Consider the following 27,239-nt stretch of genomic DNA (forward strand, 5'->3'; position numbering starts at 1 on the left):
AAGGAAAGTGAGTTCTACTACCAACTGCGGACCATTATGGGGGAATGGATCTTTGAAAGAGAAATTAGGAGGAGAATAGCTGAAGCCAAGGAGATCTGACCTGTCTGGGGTAAGGCAGAGAACCACCGTCTGAAGGCGCTCAGAGTAGATTTTACACACGAGAGCACAGATAGGCCTAGGGAAAAGATGAGGTGCATGGCTGAAGGTTGGTTAGTCAAAGACTTGTCATGTTTCTCAGCACAATAAGAACTAATAGAGGCAAACCACCACCCCCACAGTACTAGGTGGTCATAAGATGGGGACATTTGGGCTTCGGCCAGCTTTGGAGCGCTTGCTAACGAGGATGGGCCCGGAGTTTGGCGGGACGCGCGGATGCTCGGTTAACCCCTCGGCGGGAGCAAACAGAGAGAACCAGAAGCTCGCCCGCGTCCTCACTGCGCATGCGCGCGGGGCAAGCGTGCGCTTGCGCCTGCGCAGCACCGATAGGAAGACGTCAGCGCGTACGCCGGAAGGCTCCGGGGCGCGGCAGGCGCTGGTGCTGCGCGGAGGAGCAGGCGGTCGGGCCGCGTGGGCTCTCACGAGGTTAGAGGTTGGCCGGTGTGGCCCCGTGGGGCTGGGGCCGCCGGGGTATGGTCCTCGTGGCGATGGAGGTACAGGGGTGTGGTCCCGGTGCGAGCCGAGCCCTGCGTAGGCCTCGGGCCGTGGGCCGCAAGTGGAGGTTTGAGGGTGGCGGTGGCCCGCGGGGTCCGCCGTGGGGACCTGGGCGGAGAGTCTGGGGAGCGGGCCGGGGCCTCGGGACCCGGGTGGGGTCGCGACCTCACAGCTCTCTGCACCCGCAGGCAGCTCGCGGCACCCGGCCGCGCAGGCCCGCTCAAGATGTCGTACATGCTTCCGCATCTACACAATGGCTGGCAGGTAGACCAGGCCATCCTTTCGGAGGAGGACCGCGTGGTCGTCATTCGCTTCGGACACGACTGGGACCCCACTTGCATGAAGATGGACGAGGTTCTGTACAGCATCGCCGAAAAGGTAACGCGCAGCATGTGCAGTTTTCTCTCGGCTGGGCACCGCAGCGCGGCCCGGACGCGAGGGTTCAAGCTTGAGTCCCGTGTTCCGTGCAGACCCATTGACTCACCAGAGAGAGGGAGAGACGGGGCTCGTGAACACGTGCGGGGAAGGTTTGTGCCAGAAATGGTTTCTTAAACTCTGAAGAGATTTATGACCCTCCTAAAGTGAGCCGTTGTGATGATGGGTTTTGTTGTAATGATGATCGGGGAAGGGGATTGTTCTGAGATAGGTCGAGATAATCGAGACGCACCTTGAATTCATTGCCGTGCAGACTCCGCCTCTTAGATGAGGAGCATGGCTGAAGTTTAGCCAAAGGCTTGTCCTGTTTCTCAGCACAGTTAAGATTACAGGTGTACCTACTGTGGACCCTGATCGTGTTTTTAAGGGTTTCCTCGGGCCGTGTGCGGTTACACACGCATTTACTCCCAGCACTCCGGAAGCTGAGGCAAACTCAGATCCAGGCCAGTCAGGACCTGTAAGCTGTGTGTATAGTGAGTGAGCAGAGTGAATTTGCAAGCTTTGTTGGGAGTGTTGGAGCTTACCAAGTAGTTTAACAGGATTGGCCTTTTCTTGGTAAGAGCAGAACTAGGTTAATATCGTGGTAAACTTTTAAACTTTTTTTGGGGGGGGAGAGAAGTGGAAAACGGATTTATTGTGTACCCAGGCTGACCTTGAAATTCTCCCGGCCTCATCACAAATCCTAGAACTATAGGCATGAACCTCCAAGCACTTTCTTAGGTAGTTTACTCTTTTTTTTTTTTTTTTTTTTTTTTTTGGTTTTTCGAGACAGGGTTTCTCTGTATTGTTTTGGAGGCTGTCCTGGAAGTCACTCTGTAGACCAGGTTGGCCTTGAACTCACAGAGATCCACCTGCCTCTGCCTCCCGAGTGCTGGGATTAAAGGCGTGCGCCACCAACGCCCGGTACGGTTTACTCTTTGTGAATTCCTTTAGACAATTTTAGGATGACTTAGGCTTTTGTAATTGTAACAATAGGGCTAATGGCAAAAATAGTAAAGTAATAAAATATTTAATGATACTAATCCATAAGTAATTTGAATATTTTGTTTTCTTGAGACAAGGGCCTTCCTAAGTGGCTCTGGAACTTGTGTAGACGAGGCCTAGATGTCTGTAGCCCTCGAAGACATCTGTCTGCCTCTTCCTCCATCTCCCTGTGCTAGGGATTTTTGTTTGTTTGGGGTGGAGGGCAGTTTTCTAGGCAGGATTTCTCTGTAGCTTTGGAGGCTTCCCTGGAACTATCTCTTGTAGACCAGGCTGGTCTCGAACTCAGAGATCCGCCTGCCTCGGCCTCCTGAGTGCTAGGGTCAACGGTGTTCGCCACCACCACCGGATCCAGGATTAAAAGCATTTGCCACCCTGCCTAGCCTGAGAGTTTGTTTTAAAGAAGAGTAAAACCTAATAGAACTGGTGAAATTGTTTCCCTCCCGAAGATGCTAATGTAAGCTGGCTTTAAAATGATTCTTATCTTCCAAATGGCTCCCCAATAGCATTATTACTTCATTTACTTGTGCTACAAGTGAAGCCAGGGCCTCGGCTACAAGTCACCATACCAAGAAATTCTCTGGAGTAAGACAGGAGTGTGTCTATGTGGGATATGTAGGGAAGGCAACTAACCCATGACTTTCCATGGGTTAGTTGTTTTGTTTCTGCTTTCAGATTTAGGAGAGAACTGTAGGGGACAGTTCCGACGGTCAGTTGTCACAGGTGTCTTGGGACTGCTTTTGAAGTGAGGCTCAGGAAGCCTTGTCAGAGAGGGTTTCGGGAAATTCAGAAACCCTCTGCTGGCAGTTAGGCTGAGGGCAGCAGTACTTCTCAGCCATCCCTGCCCTGTTCCTCTTGGACTCCAGCACAGTGCAGACCTGTGGGTGTGGCTGGGGGTGAGAGCAGCATTTCTCTCCTGTGCCGGCTGTCTTGTCAGTCAGGACTAGCGTCGAGAATGAAGTGGTTGGATCCATTACACAAACAAATGCTAAAACATCACTAAAAAGCAAGACCACTCTGTTGAGTCTGTTAGGGACAGCTAACTGTCCTAGCCTCAAGGTGGCATGAGCAGCTCGGGTGGGGTTTCCTGTCAGGATGGCTGGATATGATGCCCTTGGCTTTTCCCAGCTGAGTAGAACTTTTTTTTGCCAGATGTGTTCTCTTTCTTCATTTTACTGTGTCAGGTGCAGGTGACAACTATCAGTTCTATCTGATACATGTTGTATTTAGTATTGGGCTCATTAGTGTTGTTTTAAAATAGTTTTAGTTTTCTAAATTGCTTTTGTTCAAAAATTTGATTACTTTTTGTTTTCTCATTCTAACAGCTCTGGCTGTCAAGGAACTCACCCTGTAGACCAGGCTGGTCTTGAACTCAGAGAGATCCGCTTGCCTTTGCCTCCCCAGTGCTGGGATTAAAGGCATGTGCCACCATCGTCCAGCTCTTGGTTGCATTCTTAGTAAAGCCCCCGCCTTTCCCTTTTAAAAACTGTGGTGCTGGTGTGCTCAGCAAGAGGGCTGTCCCCCAGCTAACTTTACTCCACACACACACACACACACGTGCGCACACACGCTCAAGGTGTTTGTTAGCGATTATCATCAGTCCCTCTTCACCTTATTACCCATTGAGACGGGTCTTTTCTTAAAACTAGAGCTTGCCAATAAGACTAGTCTTGCTAGCAAGCTTGCTTCTGGGATCCCTGTCTTCATCTTCCAAGACTAGGATTACAGGTAGCTACCGTACCGTTCCTACCTTAATGTGGGTTTCTGAGGGTCTGAACTTGTGCCCTGCAAGCTGGTTAACCACTGAGCAGTCTCTTCCCTGTCTTTAATACTGTGTTTTAGTGTAGTTATTAAAAATGTAATTTGAAATAAATTTTAAAAGACTATTAATGTTTTGCTTTTTTAGTATTATGGCAAAATATAAATTTATAATTCTGGAAACTCTTGAGGATCAGAAGTTTTGAAATTTAAGATTTTAGTATAAAGAACAGTATAACTATTTAAAAATCTCCCTCCGCAGAAATGGAAGATAGTGGGAGATCTTTCTCATCTTGTATGAGTCCTGTTTGGATATCCCAGCTGTTTTAAAGTGAGTAAAAGTTCTGTGTTGAGGCTGGACTTGGGTGTCCTGTTCCCCCTAGAGTTGCTGCATTAGCCAGTGTGCTGCTTCCGCCTGCGCCCACCTCCACCTGGTGCCGGGCTAGTTTTGAGTTAAGTAGTGAAGGGAGAAAGATGGTAGGGAGCAGCTGTCCTGAAGGTCTAGAGCTTACTGAGCCAATTTCATGTGACTTAGAAGAGAGAGTATTTCGTGTACCTGTGATCTCCTTCCCTATTGGGTAGGAATATACTTAGCCACGGTAGTGCTCTAGAGATCAATATTCATTTATACTGGGACACAAAAATAGTGAGACAGTTTGTGTTAAAAAGCCCATACAAATGGCATTTAAAGTAGCTTTAGAGACATACTGACTGACATGTGATGGGGTATTATGAAAGAGATACTGTGGCTGGTGAGATAGCCCAACAGATGGAGGCATTGCCACACTGGAGCCCCCATCAAAGTCAAGAACCAACTCCAGGAGTTGTTCTCTGATCTCTACACGTGTGCATGGCATGTCTGTACCACATGCACACAAATTAGGAATGTAGATGTACGTACACAGTTTTAGAAAGCTGTACAAGACAAATGATATTGTTTGTAGAGCGACTAAAGAATAACATAAGGGAGCCTGTCTTATTAGTGACAGGAAGGGTTGAGTTAGCTGATCTTTGGAGCTAGGGCCTCAGACATAAGCAGAGAGTAAACTCGGATGTTACTGTGTGTGGAGCTTGTGTAAGATTGCCCCGGCTCAGACACATGCTCATTAGGAATCTGCCCATGCTTTTTAAAGCTCCATAACTTGTGGGACTAAATACACCGGGCAAATACAAATCAGTGTTTTTCCATTTCTTTTTAGATTTTCAAAATGGTTATTGGAGAAAAAAATTGAGAACATCTACTTTAATCTCAGTTTTATAGAAAACACAGGTGAAACTTTTAGCTAACTACAAATTAATAAATGGGTAGACAAGTAGCAGGAGAAACAAGTAGCTGAGTTTATATTCTAGTCCACATGGAAGCAAGAGCCAGTATCCAAGTAGCCAGTTTTGAGATGCTTTGCATACACCACTGTTGCAGATAAAATCCAGGAAGGTTCAGGAGTTAGCAGGGACCTGGGGAGGTTGGATGCTGTGTTGGTACTTTCTCAATTGTCACATGAGTATATAGCCTCATAGGCAGAGACCCCATTCTCACTAGGATTTCAGTCTTTAGCAAACCCTGCTCCCTAAGTCTTGTTGAATGAGAGCCTCTGCAAGCATGAGTACAAAATTAAGACTATGTAGTTACACCAAGGTCACATGACCAGGATACCTGTTAAATCCCTATTCAAAGATACACTTAGAGTGACAGTGCTGTGTTTCTTGAGTTTTGAAATACGCCTTTGTGTCAATTCCTCGAGGCAAACGGTGTTGGTGTCGCTTGTGCTCCGTGGCATCCTCTCTTGTTCTCCGGAGCCTGACAGGCCTGACTGCTGCCAAAATGAACATCCGCCGTGCTCGGCCAGATGACCTGATGAACATGCAGCACTGCAACCTGCTCTGCCTGCCCGAGAACTACCAGATGAAGTACTATTTCTATCACGGCCTCTCCTGGCCCCAGCTCTCCTACATTGCTGAGGATGAGGATGGGAAGATCGTGGGCTATGTCCTGGCCAAGATGGAAGAGGACCCCGATGATGTCCCCCACGGACACATCACCTCACTGGCTGTGAAGCGCTCCCACCGGCGCCTTGGCCTGGCCCAGAAGCTGATGGACCAGGCCTCACGAGCCATGATTGAGAACTTCAGCGCCAAGTATGTATCCCTGCATGTTAGGAAGAGCAACCGAGCAGCCTTGCATCTCTATTCCAACACCCTGAACTTCCAGGTTAGTGAGGTGGAGCCCAAGTACTATGCGGATGGAGAAGACGCATATGCTATGAAGCGAGACCTCTCACAGATGGCGGAGGAGCTGAGGCGGCAGCTGGTGCTGAAGAAAAGCAGATACCTGGTTCTGGGTTCCAAGGAGAATCAGGGCAACACACCAGGTTCTGAAGAGGCCTGTCAGCAGGAGAACCTGATCGGGGATGATAGCGGCAGTGACAGCAAAGACAGCACTGACGCCCAAGACAGCTTGCAGGACCTGGACTCCACCTCCTAGAGCCTGCTTGAGCGTTGTAACTCTTGCATTTCTAGCCACACTTCTCTTGGTAACCCTGGTGTGCTCTGCAGTACCTACTCTGGGATCATTTCACAGTGACCCAGATGGCTTCTCATTTTCAACGCTTAGCAGGAACCTTTCACGTAGCCTGACTTGATCATGAGGCACTCCTGGACACAGAAGCTGCTGTGCGGGAGCCAAGGAGTCTTGAGGACTGCCATGGCAGCACCTTCCTTGGCTTCTTCATGCTGCCATTGTGTTGTTTGCAGTTGTCCTGCACTGATTGTGTGTATCCTGTAGGGTTTTGTCTAGAATGCCAAACAGGAAGCAGGAGCAACATGAAAGCTCCCCGGCTTTTAGTGTTTGCCATTTATTTGGGTGTTCATTCTTGAGTAGGCAGGACCATCAAGTTAGTCCTTATGCCCTCTGCCTGTCTGGTGGAAGTTACCTACTCTTGCTTTCTCTGGAAACTGCCCTGCTCTCCCTCCCTTCCTCCTTTTGAAGAAGAATGCTCCCTTTCACAGTGGAAGAAGGTGACTTGAACTTCTATACCCAAGAATTTGTAGATCTTAAGGAAGGGACAAGCAGAAATGAAATTGTAATCTCTAATCTGAAGAAATAAAGCTACCAAAAAAGAATACATATTGGTTGTGAAAATTCATTGGTTAATCCTTAACCTAGCACTGTGTGTTTGGTCCCAAGGCCACCTCAGTGGAGGGAACAACTTCCACCCTTACTGGGTTGTAAGTTGATCTCAAAGTTGTGATACAAAGGAAGGTAAAAAAAGTTTCACTCTAATGGGGTTATAGCTCCTAGAATCATGTTGGAGGAAGAACGGATTGTACGAACCAGAGGGGTCAAGGTCATGACGGGTACCCACAGAGACAGCTGACCTGACTTTGTGGGAGCTCGTGGACTCTGAACCTACAGCTAGGGTGCATGCATGGGACCAACCTAGGCCCTCTGCATGTGTGACAGTTGTGTAGCTTGGTCTGTTTGTGGGATTCTTAACAGTGGGATCAGGACCTGTCCGTGGCATTTGAGCTGGCTTTTGGGAACCTATTCCTCAAGCTGGGTTGCCTTGCCGAGCCTTGATGCAAGGGAGGAGTTTGGTCATGCCTTGTTGACGCTCATGGGAGTCCTGCTCCTTTCTGAAATAGACTGAGGAAGAATGGATGGAGGAGAGGAAGAAGGGGAAATTGCAATCAGGATGTAAAAATAATGAAAAAAGTTTTAATTAAAGTTTGGCTATAGACCAGCATCCAGTGTGGAAAACCATGTGATATTGTTGAAGTAGAATATTTGTGTGCTTATTTATAAAACAGGTGAGGTTTTCATTTTTGAGAGGACATGGTTCCTCTTACCAGTTTCTATTTTTATTTGGGGCACTGGACAGTCTAGATGGCTAAGGTATTCTGACCTTTCATTGGATTAGCAGTTAATCCTTTAGAAGCAGAGTTAGTCTTCTCATTATTGGCACTTTTAATTTTAACTTTGTTGTAATGCACATGAAATGTAGGTATTTCTGCTTTTTGGCACGTAAGGTCAACAGGCACTGGCAGAGTAAAGCAGTGTGGTGACATACCCCTTTGATCCCAGCACTCTGAGGCAGCTCTTCTTGGGTTCCAAGCCAGTCTGATGTAGAGAGTGAGTTCTGGTTAGATGGGACTACAGAGCAAGACCTGTGACTTGTGACTGCATTCACCTTAGCCCCGCATCCCAGGGCTCTCTAGGACCATGGGGAAACACAGCAGACCCATGTTGGCTGTTGACCCCAGAGAACGGGAATGAAGGCTGAGGAGACTCTTTCTTTCCCTGTCCACCTCTCCATCCTTTCCTGTGTGTCTCCGAGGAACTTGCTCATCTCAGAACTTGTGTGCAGCTGTTCCCTGTTTTGCCCCAGCAGGGGTTAGTCATAGCTTAAGTCCTGTCTGACTTAAGTTTTCAGTGACCTCAACACAGGTGTCTACTTGTTGGTTGGGTTTGGTGTTGGAGATTCCTGTGCAGGCCTCACACACTAAGCCCTGGCTCTGTGAAGGGCTTCTACACTAACACTGAAGCCCTTCACATCAGCAGCACCTGTGCTTGGACCCTGCTGGAAGCAAATGGTGGCCGTGAGGTGGTCTTTCCCAGCCCAGACTCAAATTCATTCCGAGCACCTCCTTCAAGCCGGTGTCCCAGTTGGTGCTTAAGCTTTCTCAGACTCATTTTGTACCAAGTGGACCTGGATACATCTTAAACCCAGTCAGTGTGCAGGGCCTTTGCAGATTGGCCCTTCAAGAAAGGTGCCTCGTTTTACTTTCCCCGACCACGAGCTAGATGATGGCTGCTCTCTTGTGTCATTGTCTTTTTCTGCTCCCGCTCCCCCCTTTGGTTTTTCAGTAGCACTGGTTGTCCTGGAACTCAGTCTGTAGACCAGGCTGGCCTCGCTCCCAGAGATCCGCCTGCCTCTGCCTCCCGCCCAGCTGCCTTTGTCTTTATAGGCAGAGTTCTCTCTACCTGAATGACTCCCACACTCTGAAGTTCTGCCTCTGCCTTTTTGAGTGGAATGGTTTCATGACTCAGCTCAGGAAATCTCATCCAGAGGTGTTTGGACAGACTTGGGTCCAGTTTCAGCTCTGCTGTTTTCCATGGGACTTGGTGCCACATGGTCTCTTTGAACCTTAATCTCTGTATGTGAAACACTAACGAGATCTCCAAGACTGTTGAAAGGATTAGAATTCATGAGTGACAAGTTTCTTGGGCCAATCCACCCTGAAATGCTTATGTAAGTCCTTATAGTATGTGTTTGACATGAAGTCTTCATCTAATGATGATGGGCCAGACTGAGCTTGACACAGGAGAAACATTTGTGTCTTCAAACAGGTTGGTGTTTGTTCAGGTCCTCTCCCTGGCCACTAAGTGCCCCCATATTTCAATGGTTGTGTGGTTGGTACTTAACTGTGTTTAATCCTGAGCAAGTTGAAGCTCCACGCCTTATCTGATTCTGTGGCCTCAGCTTTTGTAGTGAACTTTTTTTTTTTTTTTGGTTTTTTTTTTTTTTTTTCGAGACAGGGTTTCTCTGTAGCTTTCAAGGCTGTCCTGGAACTCGCTTTGTAGACCAGGCTGGCCTCGAACTCACAGAGATTCACCTGCCTCTGCCTCCCGAGTGCTGGGATTAAAGGCGTGCGCCACCAACGCCCGGCGAACTATTTTATTTTTAAAACCAGAATAGAGTGTGTTTACTCTGAAAGCTGGGTCCTGGTGACCTGGTTAATGGTTTCAACATGAGTATGATGGGAAAGATACACAGTCAGAATGAGATCAGCTAAGGTGTGTGCATGATGTATGAGGGCACCATGTTTCTGAAGTGATTAATAGAAAAGCTTGCATCCCTTGTGCACCATGATGTGCAGATAATGTACACACACTTCATGCACTATGACATGTACATGGCACATGTATTCCTTATGTACCATGTTGTGTGTGTAGGCACTGGAGCATGCACAGTGCACCATGTACCATGTTTAAGATCTCCACGAAAGCTGTAGATAGGTCGAGCCCTTGTTAAATGTAAACTGTCACTTTGTGGTGGCAGATTTATTAATTTCCTTACCAATTTCAAAAACACTACCAACACTAGAGTCTCTTTCCCACTCTCCGTGTGGTATTCTCCAGCTTGCCTGTGCTGTATCATTGGAAGCAGATTCCAGATGCCTTGGTACTCAGCATACATTTTCTAGACTGCATTTCAGATGGGGCTTGTTGTTTTTGTGGTTCTGTCAGTCCAGTCCAGGGCTTTGCATGTGCTGGTAAGTGCCCCACCACTGACCTACATTCCCAGCTGACAAGTTGAGAGTTTGGTTTGTTTTTTACAAGTGGCTTGGTGGGGGAGCACACTGGGCATTGAACCTAGGACCTTGCACATGTAGCAAACACTCTTACTACTAGCTTATATGTTAGTCGTATTAAGAAATAAAGGAAATAGGCATAATGGTGCATGTCTGCCATCTCAGAACTTGGGAGGATGGAGTAGGAGGATCACAAGTTCAGAGTGTGCCTGGGCTTCTGAGTTCAAGTGGAATTCAAGACCAGTTAGGGAAATTTAGTGAGACTTTCAAAATAACACAAACACTAGAACTATCTGAGTGGTAATATGCTTGTCTAGCAGGCCTGAGGCCCTGGGTTCAATCCTCAGTGCCACAAAGGAAAAAGCCCTCAAGTGTCTTAGCCAGGAGAGGTCAGTGCACACCTGTTATCCCTGCACTGCAGAGGCTGAAGCAGAAGGATCACACTTCAAGGTCCCCTTGGACTACCAAGCAAATTTGAATTCATCCTGGGCTACGTAATAAGATCCTGTCTCAGACAAACCCAAAACATACAGGATATGGAAAATGCTGTTTTTTGAGAGTGCGTGCCACAGCAGGAACGAAGCCAGAGGACAATTTGGAGGGAGTTGGTTCCCTTCATCATGTGGGATGCAGCGTCTTCAGGTTGTTGGCCTTGATGGCAAGAGCTCTTACCTGTTGAGCAATCTCTAGTCTTCAGCTGAGGAAAGTGAAGACCAAGTCAGAAGTATTGACACTTCAGGGACGTTAAAACAACTTAGGGAAGATCATGGAGTCAGATGAGCTTGTGCAAGGTAGTGATTTACTCGCTGAGGGCAGCCTTTTAAAGTTCTTGTGACAATAAAAAGGCAATAGGTCCAGCCAGGCGGTGGTGGTGCACGCCTTTAATCCCAGCACTCGGGAGGCAGAGGCAGCTGGATCTCTGTGAGTTCGAGGCCAGGCTGGACCGAAAGCCTCCAAAACAATAGAGAGAAACCCTGTCTCGTAAAACCAAAAAAAAAAAAAAAAAAAAAAAAAAATACAATAGGTCCAAGAATGGGTGTGTGTAGCAAGATGGCTTAATAGCAGGCAGGTAAAAGCATTTATTGCCCCATAAGCCTGATGGTCCGAGCTCAACCTCAGGACATCTCTGTGGTGGAAGCCTGACTCCTAAAGTTTTCCTTTGACCTCCCCATGCCTGCTGTGGTACACCCCCTTCCCCATACACAGACTCATAATAAATTTAAAGGTTTTTAAAGGAAGAATGGAAAATGGGAAAGTAGGTTGGATTGTTGGTTGGTACCACTCCTGGTAATGGCAAGCTGTCATTAGTGTCTTCAGTCCCCATGTTTCCCAGTGGGTGTTATGTAACCTTGTCCCTATTAACAGAGAGCAGTCGTGGAATGGTACCCACCTCATCTTGACCCTGACTAACTTCATCTGCAGTGACCCTCTTCCTGGAGTCACTTCTCAGTTTTGGGGTTGGGAGTGGAATTAAGATTCCTGGGCACAGTTCAATGACGATGTGACTTAGTTGTGCCTTTATATAGTGCACAGAGCATTCTAAGGAGCAAATCACACTCTGTGTCCTTAGGAAATGATGAAATATGTACGTAGATTTAAAGGCAATGTGCATGATGGATTTATTGATACTCCTAGAATCTCAGGAAGAAAATAACCAAAGAGGGCTAAAATGTGTAGCCATTTGATAGAATAACAGGCAGCTAAAAAAGTGGTTTTTGATGGAGGCTAAATATATGGCTCAGTTAGAATTCTTGCCTAACATGCACAAAGCCCCGGGTTCTGATTCTAGTGTTACCAAAAAACCAGGTGTGGTGTCAGCTTGTAATCTTGGCACTCAGCACTCAGGCAGGAGAACCAGAAGGTTAAGGTCATCCTTCGCTGTGTGTCAGGTGGAGGCCAGCCTGTCTTAAACAAAAGATGTCTTTGGAAATTTACACGAGAATGCATATAATTGAAACAGGACATAGATACAATATGATCATACTTTGTTAAAATGGTATAGTTTTAGATTATACTTAGGAAAAGATGGGGCAGAACTTAGCAAAAAACATTAACAGCAGTTGTGAGATTTAAGATAATTATAGTCTCTTTTTTTAAAGTTTTTTCTGAACTGATGAATTCGGACTAGAAAGTTCTTTGAAATTATAGAAAAATTCATTCATGGAATAGTAACTGTTTGCAAGCATTGAAGCAGAAGCAGTTGGGAAGAATGGATGATTGAATTTTTAAATCATGTTTAGAGCATGTTTAATTCATGTAATGGCTATTTGTCAAAGTACAAACTTACAAAAATTCATGTGGCTCATTGGTGAGTGAGAGGGCTGTGGACATTTTTGCAGGACTATTAACTTGATGCCTGAGACAAGTTTAGTTTCCAAGTAACTTGGAAATGTCAGAGCGAGCTGTAATTAGCACTAGCCAGGACCCTGCCAGGATCCTGGGGTTTTCCTCTGTCAGCTCTATGGGACAAATATTTAATAATTGGTTTGAAACAATGCCCAGTTACACAGTCTTGTTTTCGCTTTGATTGCTTTTATGAAATGAAAGCCAATTTGATATTTTAGTTTTTAAATCTCTTTCTAGGTTAAAAATTTTGCAGTTATTTATCTTGTGGATATTACAGAAGTACCCGACTTCAACAAGATGTATGAGTTGTATGATCCATGTACTGTCATGTTTTTCTTCAGGTATGTTTCTTCAAGCTGTTATTTAAATGGAATACTGTTGGTTTGGAAGTGTGATCAGACAGATTCTTTTGTTTAGAAGGAAGTCAGTTATGCAGTTTTACCACATGACAGTTAATGTGAATCTTTTAAATGATTTCAAAGTAGCAATTCCAGGTTTAACATTTGAGTCAGTAACAAATTATACTGTGCAGAAACTGGTGTGAAGTATAATTAAATGGAAGACATCCTTATAGGCATTTAAGATGCCTTCAAATAAAATCTGCTGGTGAGTAAACCTTTTATTTTTTTATTTTTTATTTTTTTGGTTTTTCGAGACAGGGTTTCTCTGTGGCTTTGGAGGCTGTCCCGGAACTCACTTTGTAGACCAGGCTGGCCTCGAACTCACAGAGATCCGCCTGCCTCTGCCTCCCGAGTGCTGGGATTAAAGGCGTGCGCCACCAACGCCCGGCTGTAACTTCACTGTTAAATATTATCACTGACTTTATTTGGTGTCTTTTGATAAAACTCAAGAAAATCTGAACTTAACTACTTTGCTTGTACAAGTCAACGTTGTTTTATCATCTCATTTGGAAAGAGATCTTTATTTGGCATTGGCACTGCTCAGCAAAAGTTTTTCCTATAATTACTAAAGCAGTTGGTATATAGTCAAAAGTAGTGTCCAAGTTGATAAGCAGGGTTGTGTGTTTCATCTTACACAGAGACACAGCAGTGTAAACTGGTTCTCGTGTATGAACTTAAGTTCTGGAGATAAGCAGGGCCAAATGATTCCCTCTAGGGTCTCACAGGCATGACTTGTGGAATGTCTGAAGTCCTTCCAGTGTCTAAGGCGTCTTGCTGCTGTTGGTGGGAGCCCCTCTGCCCTTTCTCAAAGGCTCCTCCCCAGTAATAAGGCAGCATCCATTGTCTGTCACAGTGAGTCCTGTTTATAGAGTCCTGACTTCCAGCTCCTCCTCTTAGAGGGAGGGTTATGCTCACCCATGTAATCCTGGACAATTCTTTTTAAAGCCAACTTCGGAAGAGCTTGGTTCCTGCCTGGAGTTTCCATTTCCAGTGCAGTGTCACGTTCAGGAGTCACAGGCAGGAAGAGCATCTGTAGTCACAGTGTCACAGGGAAGTACCATAGGATTTTACCCATTACTCCTTGAGATTACCATCCTTCCTATAAGCAAAGCAGGACATGGTTAGCATAGTTGAGTCTTTAGGACAGATGGTATACTCAGAAAAGAAGACATCCTTCCTGTTCCTTCTGCAACCCAAAATTCTAGAGCAAGTGTCAAGAGCAGGTTTTACTCTTAGGCCTGGGACACAGAAGCTAGGCTCTTTGTACTAACAACTGATGAAGAAGGCTGTCTAAATCACACACCTGCCAGGCATGTAAGACAAGTCATATTCAGTGTACTTGCCCAGCAGGGCTGCTGTGGCTGTAGGCGATGTGGGTTTCCACCCCATTCCTGGGCTAACTGATTAGGACATGGAATGCCACCCTGAGAGCGAATGTTTGACACACAGAAATTATGTCAGACCAACCAGTCATGGACTATAGTTGAAGCCAAATGTCATCCTGTAGAAGTGAAAAATTAATGAAAATGGATCTTAGCAAACTTGGAAAAATTCATGGTCAACAGGAGTTAACATCTTTATTCAGAAAGTGCAAATACAGATTCCTGAGGGAGTGGGGGAACCTGTCCTCTGAAAGACAAATGACTAAAGGGTTAATTTGCTTCCCAGTCACAGCAGGCAAGGTCATGCAAGTCACTATTCTGAACTCACAGTTACAAGACTTTTGGAAAATCTGTACAAAGCTCCTATAAGCAAAACATGAAAAAGTTACACATTGCTTTTTCAGGAAAATTAGTGCAACCATGGAAAACTACTTGTCTTTCTAAGTAATACAACTGTCTTTTGTGGACCTTTATAGTCTTAGGAATGTACAATTGCAAGACACAGGTGCACGCCCTCAATCCAGCTTGGGAGGCAGAGGCAGGAAGATGTCTGAGTTTGAGGCTAGCCTGGTCTATATTGTGAGTTCCAGGACAGTCAGAGCTACATAGAGAAACTCTTTCTCTTTTTTTTGGTTTTTATGGGACAGGGTTTCTCTGTATTGTTTTGGAGGCTATTGGTCCAGCCCGGCCTTGAACTCACAGAGATCCGCCTGCCTCTGCCTCTCGAGTGCTAGGATTAAAGGCGTGCACCACCACCACCCGGCTGAGAAACTCTTTCTTAAAAAAAAATCTAAATTTAAAATTGTGTGTGTGTGTGTGTGTACGTGTACGTATACAAGAAATACAGAAGAGCGCAGGAAAAGTGTATGACTGCTGCATTGCATTTCTAGGGAATAGTATTTAGTGTTTGTTTTCATTTGATTTTGGACTGCGGTCTCTTTTTGATGACATTATAGGAGCTTAGAAGCTTAGAACAGCAGGAAGAACAGGCTTGCTTGCGGAATTCTCTTGTGAGCATTGCTGCTCTTTTCTCTTTCAGAAACAAACATATCATGATTGATTTGGGCACTGGCAACAACAACAAGATCAATTGGGCCATGGAAGACAAGCAAGAAATGGTTGACATCATAGAGACTGTGTACCGTGGCGCCCGAAAAGGCCGGGGTCTAGTGGTGTCTCCCAAGGACTACTCTACAAAGTACAGATACTGAGCACTGCCCTCACAGGCTGTGCAAAGGACACTGAGAGCCTCTTCTGTAGAACCCTCAGCTCTTCGTAGCCTTTGGGAAGGGCCTGCAGCAGAGCATGGCTGTAGGGCAGGAGGATCCTTGAGATGAGAGTAACAGGGCCTTAACTAGCTGAAGGAAATAAACATGGTGAAGGAACAGTGGAATCTGCTGTGTGTTTTACTGATTGTAAATGCCTTTACTCCTGAAGTGAAATCCAGGTGTTTGTCCCATGAGGCTGTCAAGTTCTGCATCCTCAAGTGGTTGCTAGAGCTGTTGGAATAAACTACCACAGATGGGTAGATTGGACAAAGATGTTTTGGCTTCGAGGTATGAACCTGGGGTAACAGTGTTCTGGGGTTCCATTTGGGATTGTGGGCCTGTCCTAGCCCTGGGCTCTGATGGTTACTGGGATCCTTTGCTGATCCCAGTCTTTGCCATTTTCTTTACAAGTTGTTTCCTCATGTGCAGTGTTTGTTTTAATACCCCCTACTTATAAGAACACCAGTCACATTGCCTAAGGGGCCCACCCCACCTCTGTACGACCTTATTTTGACTAATTACATATGATAACCACTCCAAATAAAGTCATGGTCTGAGATACTGGGTTTAAAACATCAATAGATGAATTTTGGGATGACATAACCCACAACAGGATCCAGCCTTAAGCCTACTCGGCATATAAAATAGCACAGTGAGCCAGAATGCACTCCTACAACTCTAGCTTGGGACAAGAAGATGACAAGTCCAAAGCCAGTCTGCTAAGCTCATCTGCACACACACACACACACACACACAGTAATTGCTTGCCTCCTTCCCTCGAGTAGTTTCCCACTCTCCCTCAGATTGTGTTTGTATCATGCTTCTATGGAGGTGGGGGTCCTCATTCCACCCTGTGGAAGGCCCGTTATCTATGTCAGTTTCCTCTTGTTTCTTCTCTTTCCTGGTGATTTGCAGGGTCCTGGCTCTTCCCTGTCAGCCCTCTGAACCTGTCTTCCGAAGTGAAAGGCCAGCAACGAGCAGCTGACCTTACCAACCACCTCCTCATGGACTCACAGGCCTCTGTGCCTCTTCTCATCTGTCTCCATGGAACATAGTGGTGGCCACTCACCGGGCACCTGGCAGATGGACAGTGCCTTCTGCTGTTACTAAAGGGATCCTTTATTGTTAAAACTCAGGAGTGAAGCAAATTTCTAACCTACAGTTACAAATAAACTCACTTGTCAAATGGACTGAAACATGGGCTTGGGAAGCAGTTCAGTGGTAGAGGCGGTATGTACAATTCCTAGCACTGCAGAAGTAAAATTCATGTGCAGATCTGCAATTTACTCTTGAGCACTAATTTGCCCATTTAAAAAGTAGTGTGGCTGAGCATGGTGGCCCATGCTTGGGAGGCAGAAGCAGGCACATCTCTGGTTTTGAAACCAGTCTGCTCATCTGGTTTATACAGTAAGACCCTGTCAGGAAAAAAGTTTAGCTTTCCTCATTGCCCAGTGATGGGTCCATGTGGAGGTGTTCTTGATTCCTGACATAAAGGGAAACTGTCTGGAGCCCTTGATTTCCTGCGGGTGGAGAAGAATGTCCTCAAATTCTTTGTGGCAGGAAATCAGGTAGTATAACTTAGCTTCCCACATGGAACAGCACATCCACAAAAGGGAAAGTGATGGTGTATACATCATACATGTGTGAACCTGGAGAAAGCTGCTGCTGAGCTAGAGCCATGCCACTTCTAAAATCCCTGCTGGTATCCTCAAACCGGCCTGTATGAGGTGACACTTCAATTGCTGGTCCATTCACTCCCGGAACCTTCACTAACTAGATGGAAGGAACCTTCCAGGAACCACTTCTGGTGGTTGACCACCAGCCCCTTCCCAGAGGCGTTTCATGTCATCCTGCCTACCGTATCTCTGTAACTACAGATGTTCCTCTGCGCTTTGTAGACATTACCATTCCATGCAGCATGGGAGCTCACTCAATGATCTACCATGCTAGCTACGGCCCATGAGCACCTCGGGATGTCAATGGCGATCCCGAGGAGATGGAGAAGGAAGAGCAAGCTACTCCTGAGATGGCTGTGACCCAGGCGGGATTTCAGTATGAGTGAACTGTGCCAGTGCCTGAGTTCACTGCTGTTCAGCCAGAGGCAGCAGACTGGTCCAAAGATATCCATGTGTCCTGTGCCTGAACCACTGAGGCCTGCACGTCAGCCCCCACCGTTCAGCCACTGAATGGATTCAAACAATTGCCAAATGGTTGCTGAAAGGTCAGCAAAGCAGAAGGCAGACAAGAACAAGCAACGTAAAACGGTGCGGTCCTTTTCTTTGGGGTGGGGACCCTCAGAGGGGGATCTCTTAGAGCCAAAACCCACAGTGCTTGCAAGCTGGGGTGGTTACAGTCCAGAAAGGTGGGGGCCCATACAGAGGGTGAGGAGTTGCTTTTTTTAGCCCATAGATGACCACTGCTAGGGATTAGTGCCATGGTTCTTAACCTTCCTAACGCTGCAATCCTTTAATACATTTTCCTCATGTTGTGCTGATACCAAACATGAAATTATTTTTGTTGTTAATTTTGCTACTGTTATGAATCATAAATATCTGTGTTTTCTGGTTGTCTTAGGCGACCCCTGGGAAAGGGTAGTTTAATCTCCAAAGGGGTCAAGACCCACAGGTTAAGAACCACTGGATTAGCACATTGTTAAAAATGTTAGGTGATCAATAAGTATCTTTCCCAGCAGAATCCAGAGAAACAAGATAATTTACTTCTAGAAACTAAATTACCACAATTAGCTTCTTCTCCAGGCACTTAAGCAAAGTGTAAAGTGGATGGAAAATAGCTGCTAACTAAGAATAAATGATAAAGAAATACATGTTATAAAGTCGGGCATGGTGGCACATGTGTGCGGTCACAATACTCGAGAGATGGAAACAGGAGGAACGAGTTCAAGGCTAGTCAGCTAAAATACCAAATTCTCAAAAAGTAAAAAATGAGTAAAACTACATCTTAGTATTATAAGGAGCTAGCTAAAAAAATAGGATCTCAAACACCTAGCATGTAACAGACATTGTGTCTATTTCTGACATTCTTTTCTAGAAGGGAAAATGACAGAAAACATATAAAAATGCTCAACATCACTGTTCAGGAAGGAGATGGAATCAGCCATGGGTTCCATTTCTCCTGCACTGGGATGCTGGATTCATAGGAACAGTTAGTAACAAGTGTTGGTGAATATGGGGGGGCGGGAATTGTAGTCTTCATAAACTACGGGCAGACATAATGGGATGTAGCCACTTCGGAAAACAGTTAGGCATGTTCAGTATGATATTTTATTATAGTCATGTCATTTCTAGGTATAGTTCTACATGCCCCCTGCCCCCCAAAAAGAACAATGTCCACACAGAAACTTTTATCCACAGCTGCCCAAATGTGGAAGCCCGGTGTCCAACGTGCAGATAGGCAAGTCTGTTCAGACAGAAAGCGGTAAGTGGTTGCACAGGACTTGGTGTGGTAAGAAGTGGTTACATAGCAAATGGCCGCGGGACTTCTTTGAGATTATGAACATGTTCTAGAATTACTTATGTTGTCTGCACAATGAGCGTAAGGTCAGATAGTGGTTTACTGAATTAGGGTGAATTGTATGAAGTTAGATTACGCTTTATTGATAAGAGCTTTTCAGATGTCTGAGGAAAAGGTGAGCAAACAGTTTGCATTCCACGTTCCTTGTTCGTCGTATGCCTCTTATCGGTCTGCTTGCACAGTCCTAACTGAATCAACAACAGACTGACAGCTCGGCTTCAGGGCACTGGCTTGCAGAGGACAGCCTTCTCCCTATGTCCTCATGGTCTGTCCTTAGTGTGCACACAGAGAAAGAGCAAGCTTGTCTCTTATGAGGCTATCAGGCCTATTGGATCAGGGTGCTGCCCTAGTGACCTCATTTCCCGTGTGACCTCATTTACCCTTAATTACTTCCTTAGAGGCTTTCTCTCTAGATGCAGCTGCACTGGGGTCAGCGTCCAAACATACCAGCTGTGGGGATGTAAACATTCAGACCATCACAGATACAGAAGTTATGTTCAGTTGGCTCTCACTTGGGAGCATCCTCATTGGTGCTCCGGGACTGCAGAATAGTAGGTTTGATCTTGCGGTCCTGCTTGGATGCAGCTGAAACCAGGTGGTGGTGGGTCTCTCAGTATCTTGAGACCTCCAAAAATTCCAGGATGCCCTTTAGGCAATGTCCGGGAATTACTCAAGCCAGAAAAGAGTAAGCCTCGAAGTAAACCCAGGGGGCTCAGAAGGAGGATAGAATCAAGTTTGTAGAGATACACAGCTTCACCGGTGTACACACGAGGCCCCCTCATTGCAGCGCTATTGAGAAATGCACCAGGCACAGAGAAGAGAAGCGAAATAGTTCAGTGGCTTGCAGAGCCCATGCCCAGTTTCCCTGATGAGCCCAGTACAGCAAACAGCAAGGTGCAGAAGGCTGTAGACTGCCTGTGCAGTCTTAGAACATGCAAGACATGACTTAACACATGAACACACTGTGTTCACCCTTTGGGAACCCTGAGGCAGGCAGTTCCTGACTCCTCTGGAAGCACAGAGAAAGCATGACAGGTACAGCACTACACACAGAGCACAGCCAAAAATTAAAGCATGGGGGTGTGAGCCCATCAGTACATTAAAAATTCAACTGGCTAAAACATAAAAATTAGGCTTTTGTGGTTGCTTTTGGAACAGGATCTAACCCTGCAGCCCTGGTTGGCCTGGAATGACTAAGCTCAGACTGACAGAGATCTGCCTGTCCCTGCTTTAATTCCCCACGAGCCATTCATTTTAATTAAAGTCAAAGGCAGGGAAAGGAAAATAAGATGGATGAACACGCAGGGGCTCATAGAAGGCCAAGGAGAACTCACTTCTTGAACACGGAGTATGTAATCTCTATCGATGGGGGTTTTGCTTGTTGTTTTGCAGGTATTGGTTATAGAGCCAAGGGTGGCCTCAAACTCATGGTCTTCCTGCCTCAGCTCCCCTATCACAGGGATTGCTGGCATGTGCCACCATCTAGTTTTCATGACTCTGATGTTGAGGTCTCAGATCTGACTTCAAATATCCACGAAGACTGCTAAACTTACAATTATGGCTAAGATGCTTTGAAATTTAGCATAGTCCAACAGCACTACCAAGATTTCAAACCACCAAGGCCATCAAACTTGAACGATCCATTGAAAGGCACACCTTTTAGGATCAAAAGACGTCTATTATCAATGGGAACATTGGCTGGTCCTTCCTTTCTTAGGTGTGTTTGGCTGAATGCCGTGGATTTAGTTGAATTTGCAGAAATGTGCAAGGGGCTTGTGGGTAATTTATCACAATGGCATTATTAATAATATCATGAGAAGGAGTAATGATCTCAAGGCCCAAGAGCTAGTAACCTTTTAGTTGCCTAGATGATTATTGCCATGTACTGAAACATCAGGTGGCCACTGGGGGGAAAATTGTGAAACTTTCAAATGGGACAATGTTATGAGTGGTAAAGGGAATAATAGGCTATTAGATTATACGTAACTGATTGAACATATTAAACTCCATAGGACGAGTGTCATCAGTGGCCAATTGGTGGTAGAACTGGGGTGATCTTAAGTTTATGTTATGTAGGAATATCCTTTTATAAGCGAGAGACCTTTAGATGACAATAGCTATTTTACATTGGTTTGAGTGACTATTCCAAAGACTCGATAGCCTGCCAAATTATCTTGACCTTGTTCTATCCTTCAGCGATTCCTTGGGGGTGAGAGATGAAGGACAGCCTGGTTGCTATAGAACAGGGTTTTGAGGTGGAGAAGATGGCTTTGCTAGTTCCTACGTGTTGATTTGGCTGGGGTCTGGGGTCTGGGGTCTTCATTTTGTAGAATAGCTGGTGCTGAGCTTCCTTAGCTTGGTTGTGTTAAATTGAATGTCTAGCAGCAGAGAGCTAGAATAGTTATTTAAAAGCAGATACATATGGGGCTGTAGAGTGGCGGAAGAGCACTAATTAGGAGATGGAGAGATGGCTCAGAGGTTAAGAGCACTGACTGCTCTTCCTAGAGGTCCTGAGTTCAATTCCCAGCCACCACATCTATAATGATATCTCTCTCTCATGCCCCCTCTTCTGGCCTGCATGAAGGCAGAACACTGTATACATAATAAATAGATTTAAAAAAAAAAGAGCATTAATTGCTCTTCCAGAGGACCTAGATTAGATTCCTAGCACCCACATGGCAGCCAGCAACTATCTTTAACTCGAGTTCCATGGGATCCAACATCCTCTTCCAAACCTTGCACACATGTTTGTGCAGACATGCAAGCAAAACATCTATACACATAGAATAAAAATAACTCTCAAGAAAATTAAAAAAATGTTCACAGGCTCATATGCTTAAAATGTCATAATAGTGATTCAACGAAAGTAAAAATAATAAAAGCCACTACAAGAAAGAACAAGAAATTGGGTGAGTAGGGAGAGGAGTGAGGGAAAGGGACATAACATAATAAAATATATTGCAAGAAAAATAACAATAAAAATTAATAAAAATTAAAAATAGGTAAAAGCAGCTACATCAGATGATTGTTTTTTAAAAAAAACCAATGTACAATTTTAATTTGGAAAATATGTGAACTAATACAGTGTATAATTTACTTCCACAATTTACAAATATGTATTGAAAAATATTTTGTCATTATTTATAAGTCTCATCTTTGGTAAATGGTCACCTTCTGAGTTATGTTATTATTTTATTGCTTTCATTGCTGTTTTTTGTTAAAATGAATTTTGCTTTTTGATGGGTCAACATATAGCTCAGTGGTAGCCACTTACCTACTACATTTTAGGTCCTGGGTTTGATTTCAAATATCAAAAAAAAAAACTAAACTAAAAACTGAACATCAAAATTTCATATTGCACAGATTATTCAAACAGTATAGATTTCATTTTAGCAATTTCACATGATGTGTTTAACATCTTCAGGTCTGAAAGAGAGTTTTGAAAGAGATTGGTTTATTTACATGATTTATATTCTGATTAACTAACACTCAGCTAAACAAGTTCATGAGTGGTCTTCAATAAAATTCCATAGTTACAAGTAATTGCTAAGCATTTATATATAGGCAAAATTCAGTACAGAGAAATACTTAAATGATACATATTCCTTTTCTTCAGCTAAGAGTCAGTGTGGATTCAGAAGTCAGACTTAACGAACAGCATGGAGCCCGTCACCGTGACCAACCACCCACAACTCACTGTCCTCTGGTGTACAGGAGACAGGGACTTTCTATGCAAAATTCTGCATTTACTGCATGCAGGGAAAGACTGTACAATCTAGAAGCACAGATAAAACCCCACCATATCAAATATAAGAGTTTTTAGCAAGGGTATGGGGCTGTCTCCCCAAGGGAGAGAAGTGAGCGAGAAGAAAGTAGAATGTTATATGTGTATAACAATGCCACATTGGGGCCAGAGAGATGGCTCAGGAGTCAAATCGCTGTCACCAAGCCTGGTAACCTTGATAAGCTGGTTGGATTCCTAGTGGCCACATGGTAGAAGAGAGGCAGCTTCTACAACGTGTCTGTCCTCTGATCTCCACACACTTGTCATGGCGCGCGCGCGCGTGTGTGTGTGTGTGTGTGTGTGTGTGTGTGTGTGTGTGTGTGTGTGTGTTCACATACATGCATGTACACAGAAATACATACATACACACATGCTAGAAATAAAAAAGTAAATGCCAAAATGAAGCCCATTTTTATACTAACATAAAAAACACTCATTGAGCCAGACATTGGTGGCTCACGCCTTTAATCCCAGCACTTGGGAGGCAGAGGCAGGTGGATCTCTGTGAGTTCGAGAGCAGCCTGGTCTACAAAGCGAGTTCCAGGACAGCCTACAAAACAATACAGAGAAACCCTGCCTCGAAAAACCAAAAAAAAAAAAAAAAAAAAGAACTCAGTGTTCATCCGTCTTCTTTTGTTGCTGTTGTTTTTGTCTTGTTTTTGTTTTTCGAAACAACATTTCTTTGTGTAACTCTGGCTGTCCTGGAACGAGCTTTAATGATCAAACAAATATGTCATCTCAGACAGGAACAGCTGGCTATAATCCCATCCTTTTATTCATTGTAATTTGTGTTGTGGTTAAAAACTGACTTAAGGAGTAAGGATGAAAAATCCTTTAATAAAATCTGATTTTTAACTGAGAATTTTCACTTGGAATACGCACCTTCTAAGGAGTGAGGAGCATGTCTTAGTTGCAAAAGAGCACATGGAAGTGCCTCTCACTAGGACCGAAGACTGTACATGTAACACAGGGACAGTAATTCACAGTGGTGAAAGAAGTCGAGATACACAAAAGGATATGCCTAAATCACGGCCTTACCGTTTGCTCTTTGATCGAGTTCTCGATTCCAGCTTGAACCATTAGGTCATCAACGTTTTTCTGTAAGTCCTCAATGCGATTTCCCATTTCTTCCAGTACAATGTCAAGGAGAATGGCATGCATGGTCCAATTAGCCCGAATCATGGAAGGACCCTGCTTTAACCTGCATCTGCTCTGCGGAGGTCCCTGTTGTGGAGCGGCTGTCACAGTGAGAAAGTCAGGCTGTCCAAAGTCAGTGCAATTTCCTGTCCCTCAGCTTTTCTTAGCACATTGTCTTTACCCTTCAGCTGTGGACTAAGTTTTGAAAACAGCTCCCCCAGCTTGTGCTAGACTTCAGGGCCTGAGTTTGGTAAGCGTTAGCCAAACGTGATGGAAATTAGCTTTTTTAAAAAATAACTTCTTGGTGGTTTATTTTTTAAAAAGTATTTAGTGTGTGTACTTGAGTGGTGTGTGTGTGTGTGTGTGTGTGAGAGAGAGAGAGAGACAGAGAGAGAGACAGAGAGATAGACAGAGAGACAGAAAGACTGAGAGACAGAGAGTATGTGAGTGTTCTGTGTGTATGTCTGTGTGTACAATGACACAGGTTTGAAGGTCAGGGACAACTTTCTGAAGTAGTTCTCTCTTTTCAGGCTGGATTGCATGAACGGAACTAGGGCTTGGCAGCAAGCTCTTACAGGCTGACTCAATTTGTTATTTAAGATTTATTTATTTTCTGTGTATGAGTGCTTTGCCTGTGTGTATGTGTGTTCACCACAGACATGCCTGGTGCCTGATGAGACCAGCAAGGGATGTAAATCCCCTGAAACTGAGTTACAGATGGTTGTGAGACACCATGTTTAAAAAACAACTCCTTAGATTGGACAAGTTTTAGGCAGATGTTAACCTAGATTTACACAAACTGTAAACTATTTTATTTTATTTTTTAAAAACTATTTTATTTTTAAATAAAATAAAATAACTATATCCTAGTGAACTCACAGGTAAAACTGTCACAGAACCAGTTTAAGCAGGTGCCTTAGACACTTGCCCAGTCCCAGCTGGCCATTCTAAATATGAGGAGGTTCACCGACATGAGGAGTTGGGCCTGAACATTCAATTCTAACTGATTTCATTCAACGATGACTTGCTTGTTCCAGTCAAATTGAAGGTTTGTCCCAGGAATGGCCTTCCGCGCTGGAGGCCATCAACACTGCTGTCTCAGAGGGTTTACCCTTTGCTGTAGAGCCTGTGCTGCAGACCAGATGGGCTCAGGCAGGCTTGCAGGGCAACCCCTCAGCCGGAGATGTGCATCTGCTCCCTGAGTTCTCTACTAGTTCTTCATGCCCTGCATTGCCAGTCAACCAGGAAGCAAAGCCTGCCACGAGCGGACGGTATTTAATACACCCAGATGCCACACAGAAGCACAGATGTAAGCACCGGGGAATCATGTGTGAGCCATTATGCACTATTATCAGAGAACAAGACGCTACCCCGATGCAGTCAAACACCCCAACAGCTTTATAGCATTTAGTACGACCAGTAAAGGATATCTCTGAGGTTTAATGTTGTAGTCAGAGCTCGGAAGTGTTCCTCAAGCTCCTGAAGTAGATTTTCTGCCTGAAAATGAACCTTAGGTAACTGAAAAGGCACTTATTATTAGTGTAGGGCATTGAAAATATCAGAGTACCTAGACATACATGCCCATTGACTGTTTTGTTATTACTGTTGTTTCAGACACGGCCTCCCTATATAATCCTGGCTGGACTGGAACTCGATGCATGGACCTAGCTGGCTTCCAACTTCAGTGAGCTCCTTCTTTCTTTCTTTCTTTCTTTTTTTTTTAAAAGACAGGGTTTCTCTGTGAAACTCACTCTGCAGATCAGGCTGGCCTCGAACTCACAGAGATCCCCTGCCTCTACCTCCCAAATGCTGGGATAAAGGCCTGTGCCACCACTGCTTAGCTTCAGTGATCTCCTTCTGCCTCCCAGTGTTGGGAATATAAGTTATCCCCCAAGGCACAGGGCACTTGTTTGGTTTTTTGAGGCACGGTCTGCTTATGTGCCTCAGGCTGACCTGGAACTCAGATCCTCCTGCCTCAGCTCTCCAACCCCGGGGTTACAGACCTGCGCCAGCACAAGCACTGGGACACGATCTAAAGCATGAAAGCAGAGATGTAAGTGGTCTCATTGTAGATGTTAGCACAGGAAACAGTCAGTCTAGGGACTCAAAGGCCAGGGGGCCCTTTGTGTGCTTTGGCCATTTAACAGTGTATAGCACAATGCGTACAGAAACGCCACTGTGGTGACTGTCAGGCTTTCGAAACGCCACTGTGGTGACGGTCAGCTTTCGAAACGCCACTGTGGTGACGGTCAGGCTTTCGGTTTGTTTGATACTTTATAGTCCACACATCCTGTGTGAGTCTCCCTTGTGTGTGATCCTTGTCCCAACACCTTTGGTGCCCGTCCTACTGAGGGAAGCGCAGCTCCTGGACCCGGGACCCTGCGCTCTTCTGTACAGGTTCCTTGTGGCAGGCGGCCTTTCAGGAGAATGTAGACGAAGTGAATTCTAGCTGGTTCTTCTTTTAAATGGGGCAAGCATAAGGACCCGCCATGGAGACAGGTGGGCAAGGACCAAAGAAGACACCAGGAGGAGAAGGAATGGGGCGGGACTGGAGCTTGAGGCGGAGCCTTTAGGAGGCAAAGGCGGGGTGGGCGGGATCTGGGACTTGCAGGCGGGACCTGGAGGAAGGGAAAGGGACTCTGATAGACACCTGGCTAGGGACATAGGACAGGACTGAAGTGGGGGAGGGGAGAGGCTGAGTAAAGTATGGGACAAGGATCCGGGCTCTGTAAGGACAAGTTTCATCCCCAGACGCCCAGCGTCCGTCATCTACCTCTTTGGCTCACGACTCCTGTTCCACAGCACTCCTAGGACTGTGGCCTTGATCCCTTCCAGGACCCTAAAGCGGGGCGACCTCGGTCCACGGAGCACTGGGGCACGCGTCACTCACCGCGTTCTGCAGCACGTTCCCGCAAGGGACTTCCGGCGCGCGGGTGTCCATCCGCACTGGCGTAGCAGTCTGGGGTCCCGGGTCTGGGGTGGACCCAGAAGGTGTCGCGTTTCGTGCTGAGCACTGTCTAACCCGGAGAGAGCGAGAGCGCTGGGGCAGGTGTGGACTGGACCAGCAGCCGGCCAATCCGGCTTTGCTGCGTATTTTCATCCTTCAGAGGTGACCTGGGAGGAACTCTGTCGGTACTTTTTTTTTTTTTTTTTCTCTGTGTAGAGTTTAGAGTCTGTCCTGGCACTCGCTCTGTAGACCAGGCTGACTTCGAATTCAGAGATCCGCCTGCTTCTGCCTCCCCAGTGCTGGGAT

At 45.5% G+C, this 27,239-nt stretch overlaps 3 protein-coding genes across 9 annotated transcripts; 2 read left to right on the top strand and 1 right to left on the bottom strand.

The window, feature by feature from the left end:
* Window positions 1-456: 456 nt before the first annotated feature.
* Window positions 457-15,659, top strand: Txnl4a (thioredoxin like 4A). Of its 5 annotated transcripts, none has more exons than XM_013124900.3 (4): window positions 457-582; window positions 840-1,029; window positions 4,088-4,156; window positions 12,721-12,824. In XM_013124900.3, the coding sequence occupies exons 2-3, from the start codon at window positions 877-879 to the stop codon at window positions 4,124-4,126; spliced, it is 192 nt and encodes a 63-aa protein (XP_012980354.1). In that variant the 5' UTR covers window positions 457-582; window positions 840-876; the 3' UTR covers window positions 4,127-4,156; window positions 12,721-12,824. The 5 variants fall into 5 exon arrangements, with proteins under 5 accessions (XP_012980354.1, XP_005065471.1, XP_040613702.1 ...); XM_005065414.4 differs by lacking the exon at window positions 4,088-4,156 and adding an exon at window positions 15,306-15,659 and having other exon boundaries at window positions 458-582; XM_040757768.1 differs by lacking the exon at window positions 12,721-12,824 and adding an exon at window positions 5,568-5,643 and having other exon boundaries at window positions 458-582.
* LOC101841635 (N-alpha-acetyltransferase 11) lies at window positions 5,648-6,945 on the top strand. The gene has a single exon (XM_040757767.1). It carries the CDS (start codon window positions 5,648-5,650, stop codon window positions 6,305-6,307), a length of 660 nt encoding a protein of 219 aa, XP_040613701.1. The 3' UTR covers window positions 6,308-6,945.
* Window positions 13,387-27,112, bottom strand: Hsbp1l1 (heat shock factor binding protein 1 like 1). Of its 3 annotated transcripts, none has more exons than XM_040757770.1 (4): window positions 26,877-27,112; window positions 25,417-25,504; window positions 23,888-23,982; window positions 13,387-13,983 (listed from the first exon to the last, which is right to left on the bottom strand). In XM_040757770.1, exons 1-4 carry the CDS (start codon window positions 27,084-27,086, stop codon window positions 13,972-13,974), a joined length of 405 nt encoding a protein of 134 aa, XP_040613704.1. In that variant the 5' UTR covers window positions 27,087-27,112; the 3' UTR covers window positions 13,387-13,971. The 3 variants fall into 3 exon arrangements, with proteins under 3 accessions (XP_040613704.1, XP_040613703.1, XP_012980366.2); XM_040757769.1 differs by lacking the exon at window positions 13,387-13,983 and adding an exon at window positions 18,802-19,854; XM_013124912.3 differs by lacking the exon at window positions 13,387-13,983 and adding an exon at window positions 18,802-19,854 and having other exon boundaries at window positions 25,417-25,483; window positions 26,877-27,102.
* Window positions 27,113-27,239: the final 127 nt, after the last annotated feature.

This window comes from Mesocricetus auratus, unplaced genomic scaffold (assembly GCF_017639785.1).
Source record: "Mesocricetus auratus isolate SY011 unplaced genomic scaffold, BCM_Maur_2.0 Super-Scaffold_100015, whole genome shotgun sequence".
In the NCBI taxonomy this organism is placed as follows: Eukaryota; Metazoa; Chordata; class Mammalia; order Rodentia; family Cricetidae; genus Mesocricetus; species Mesocricetus auratus.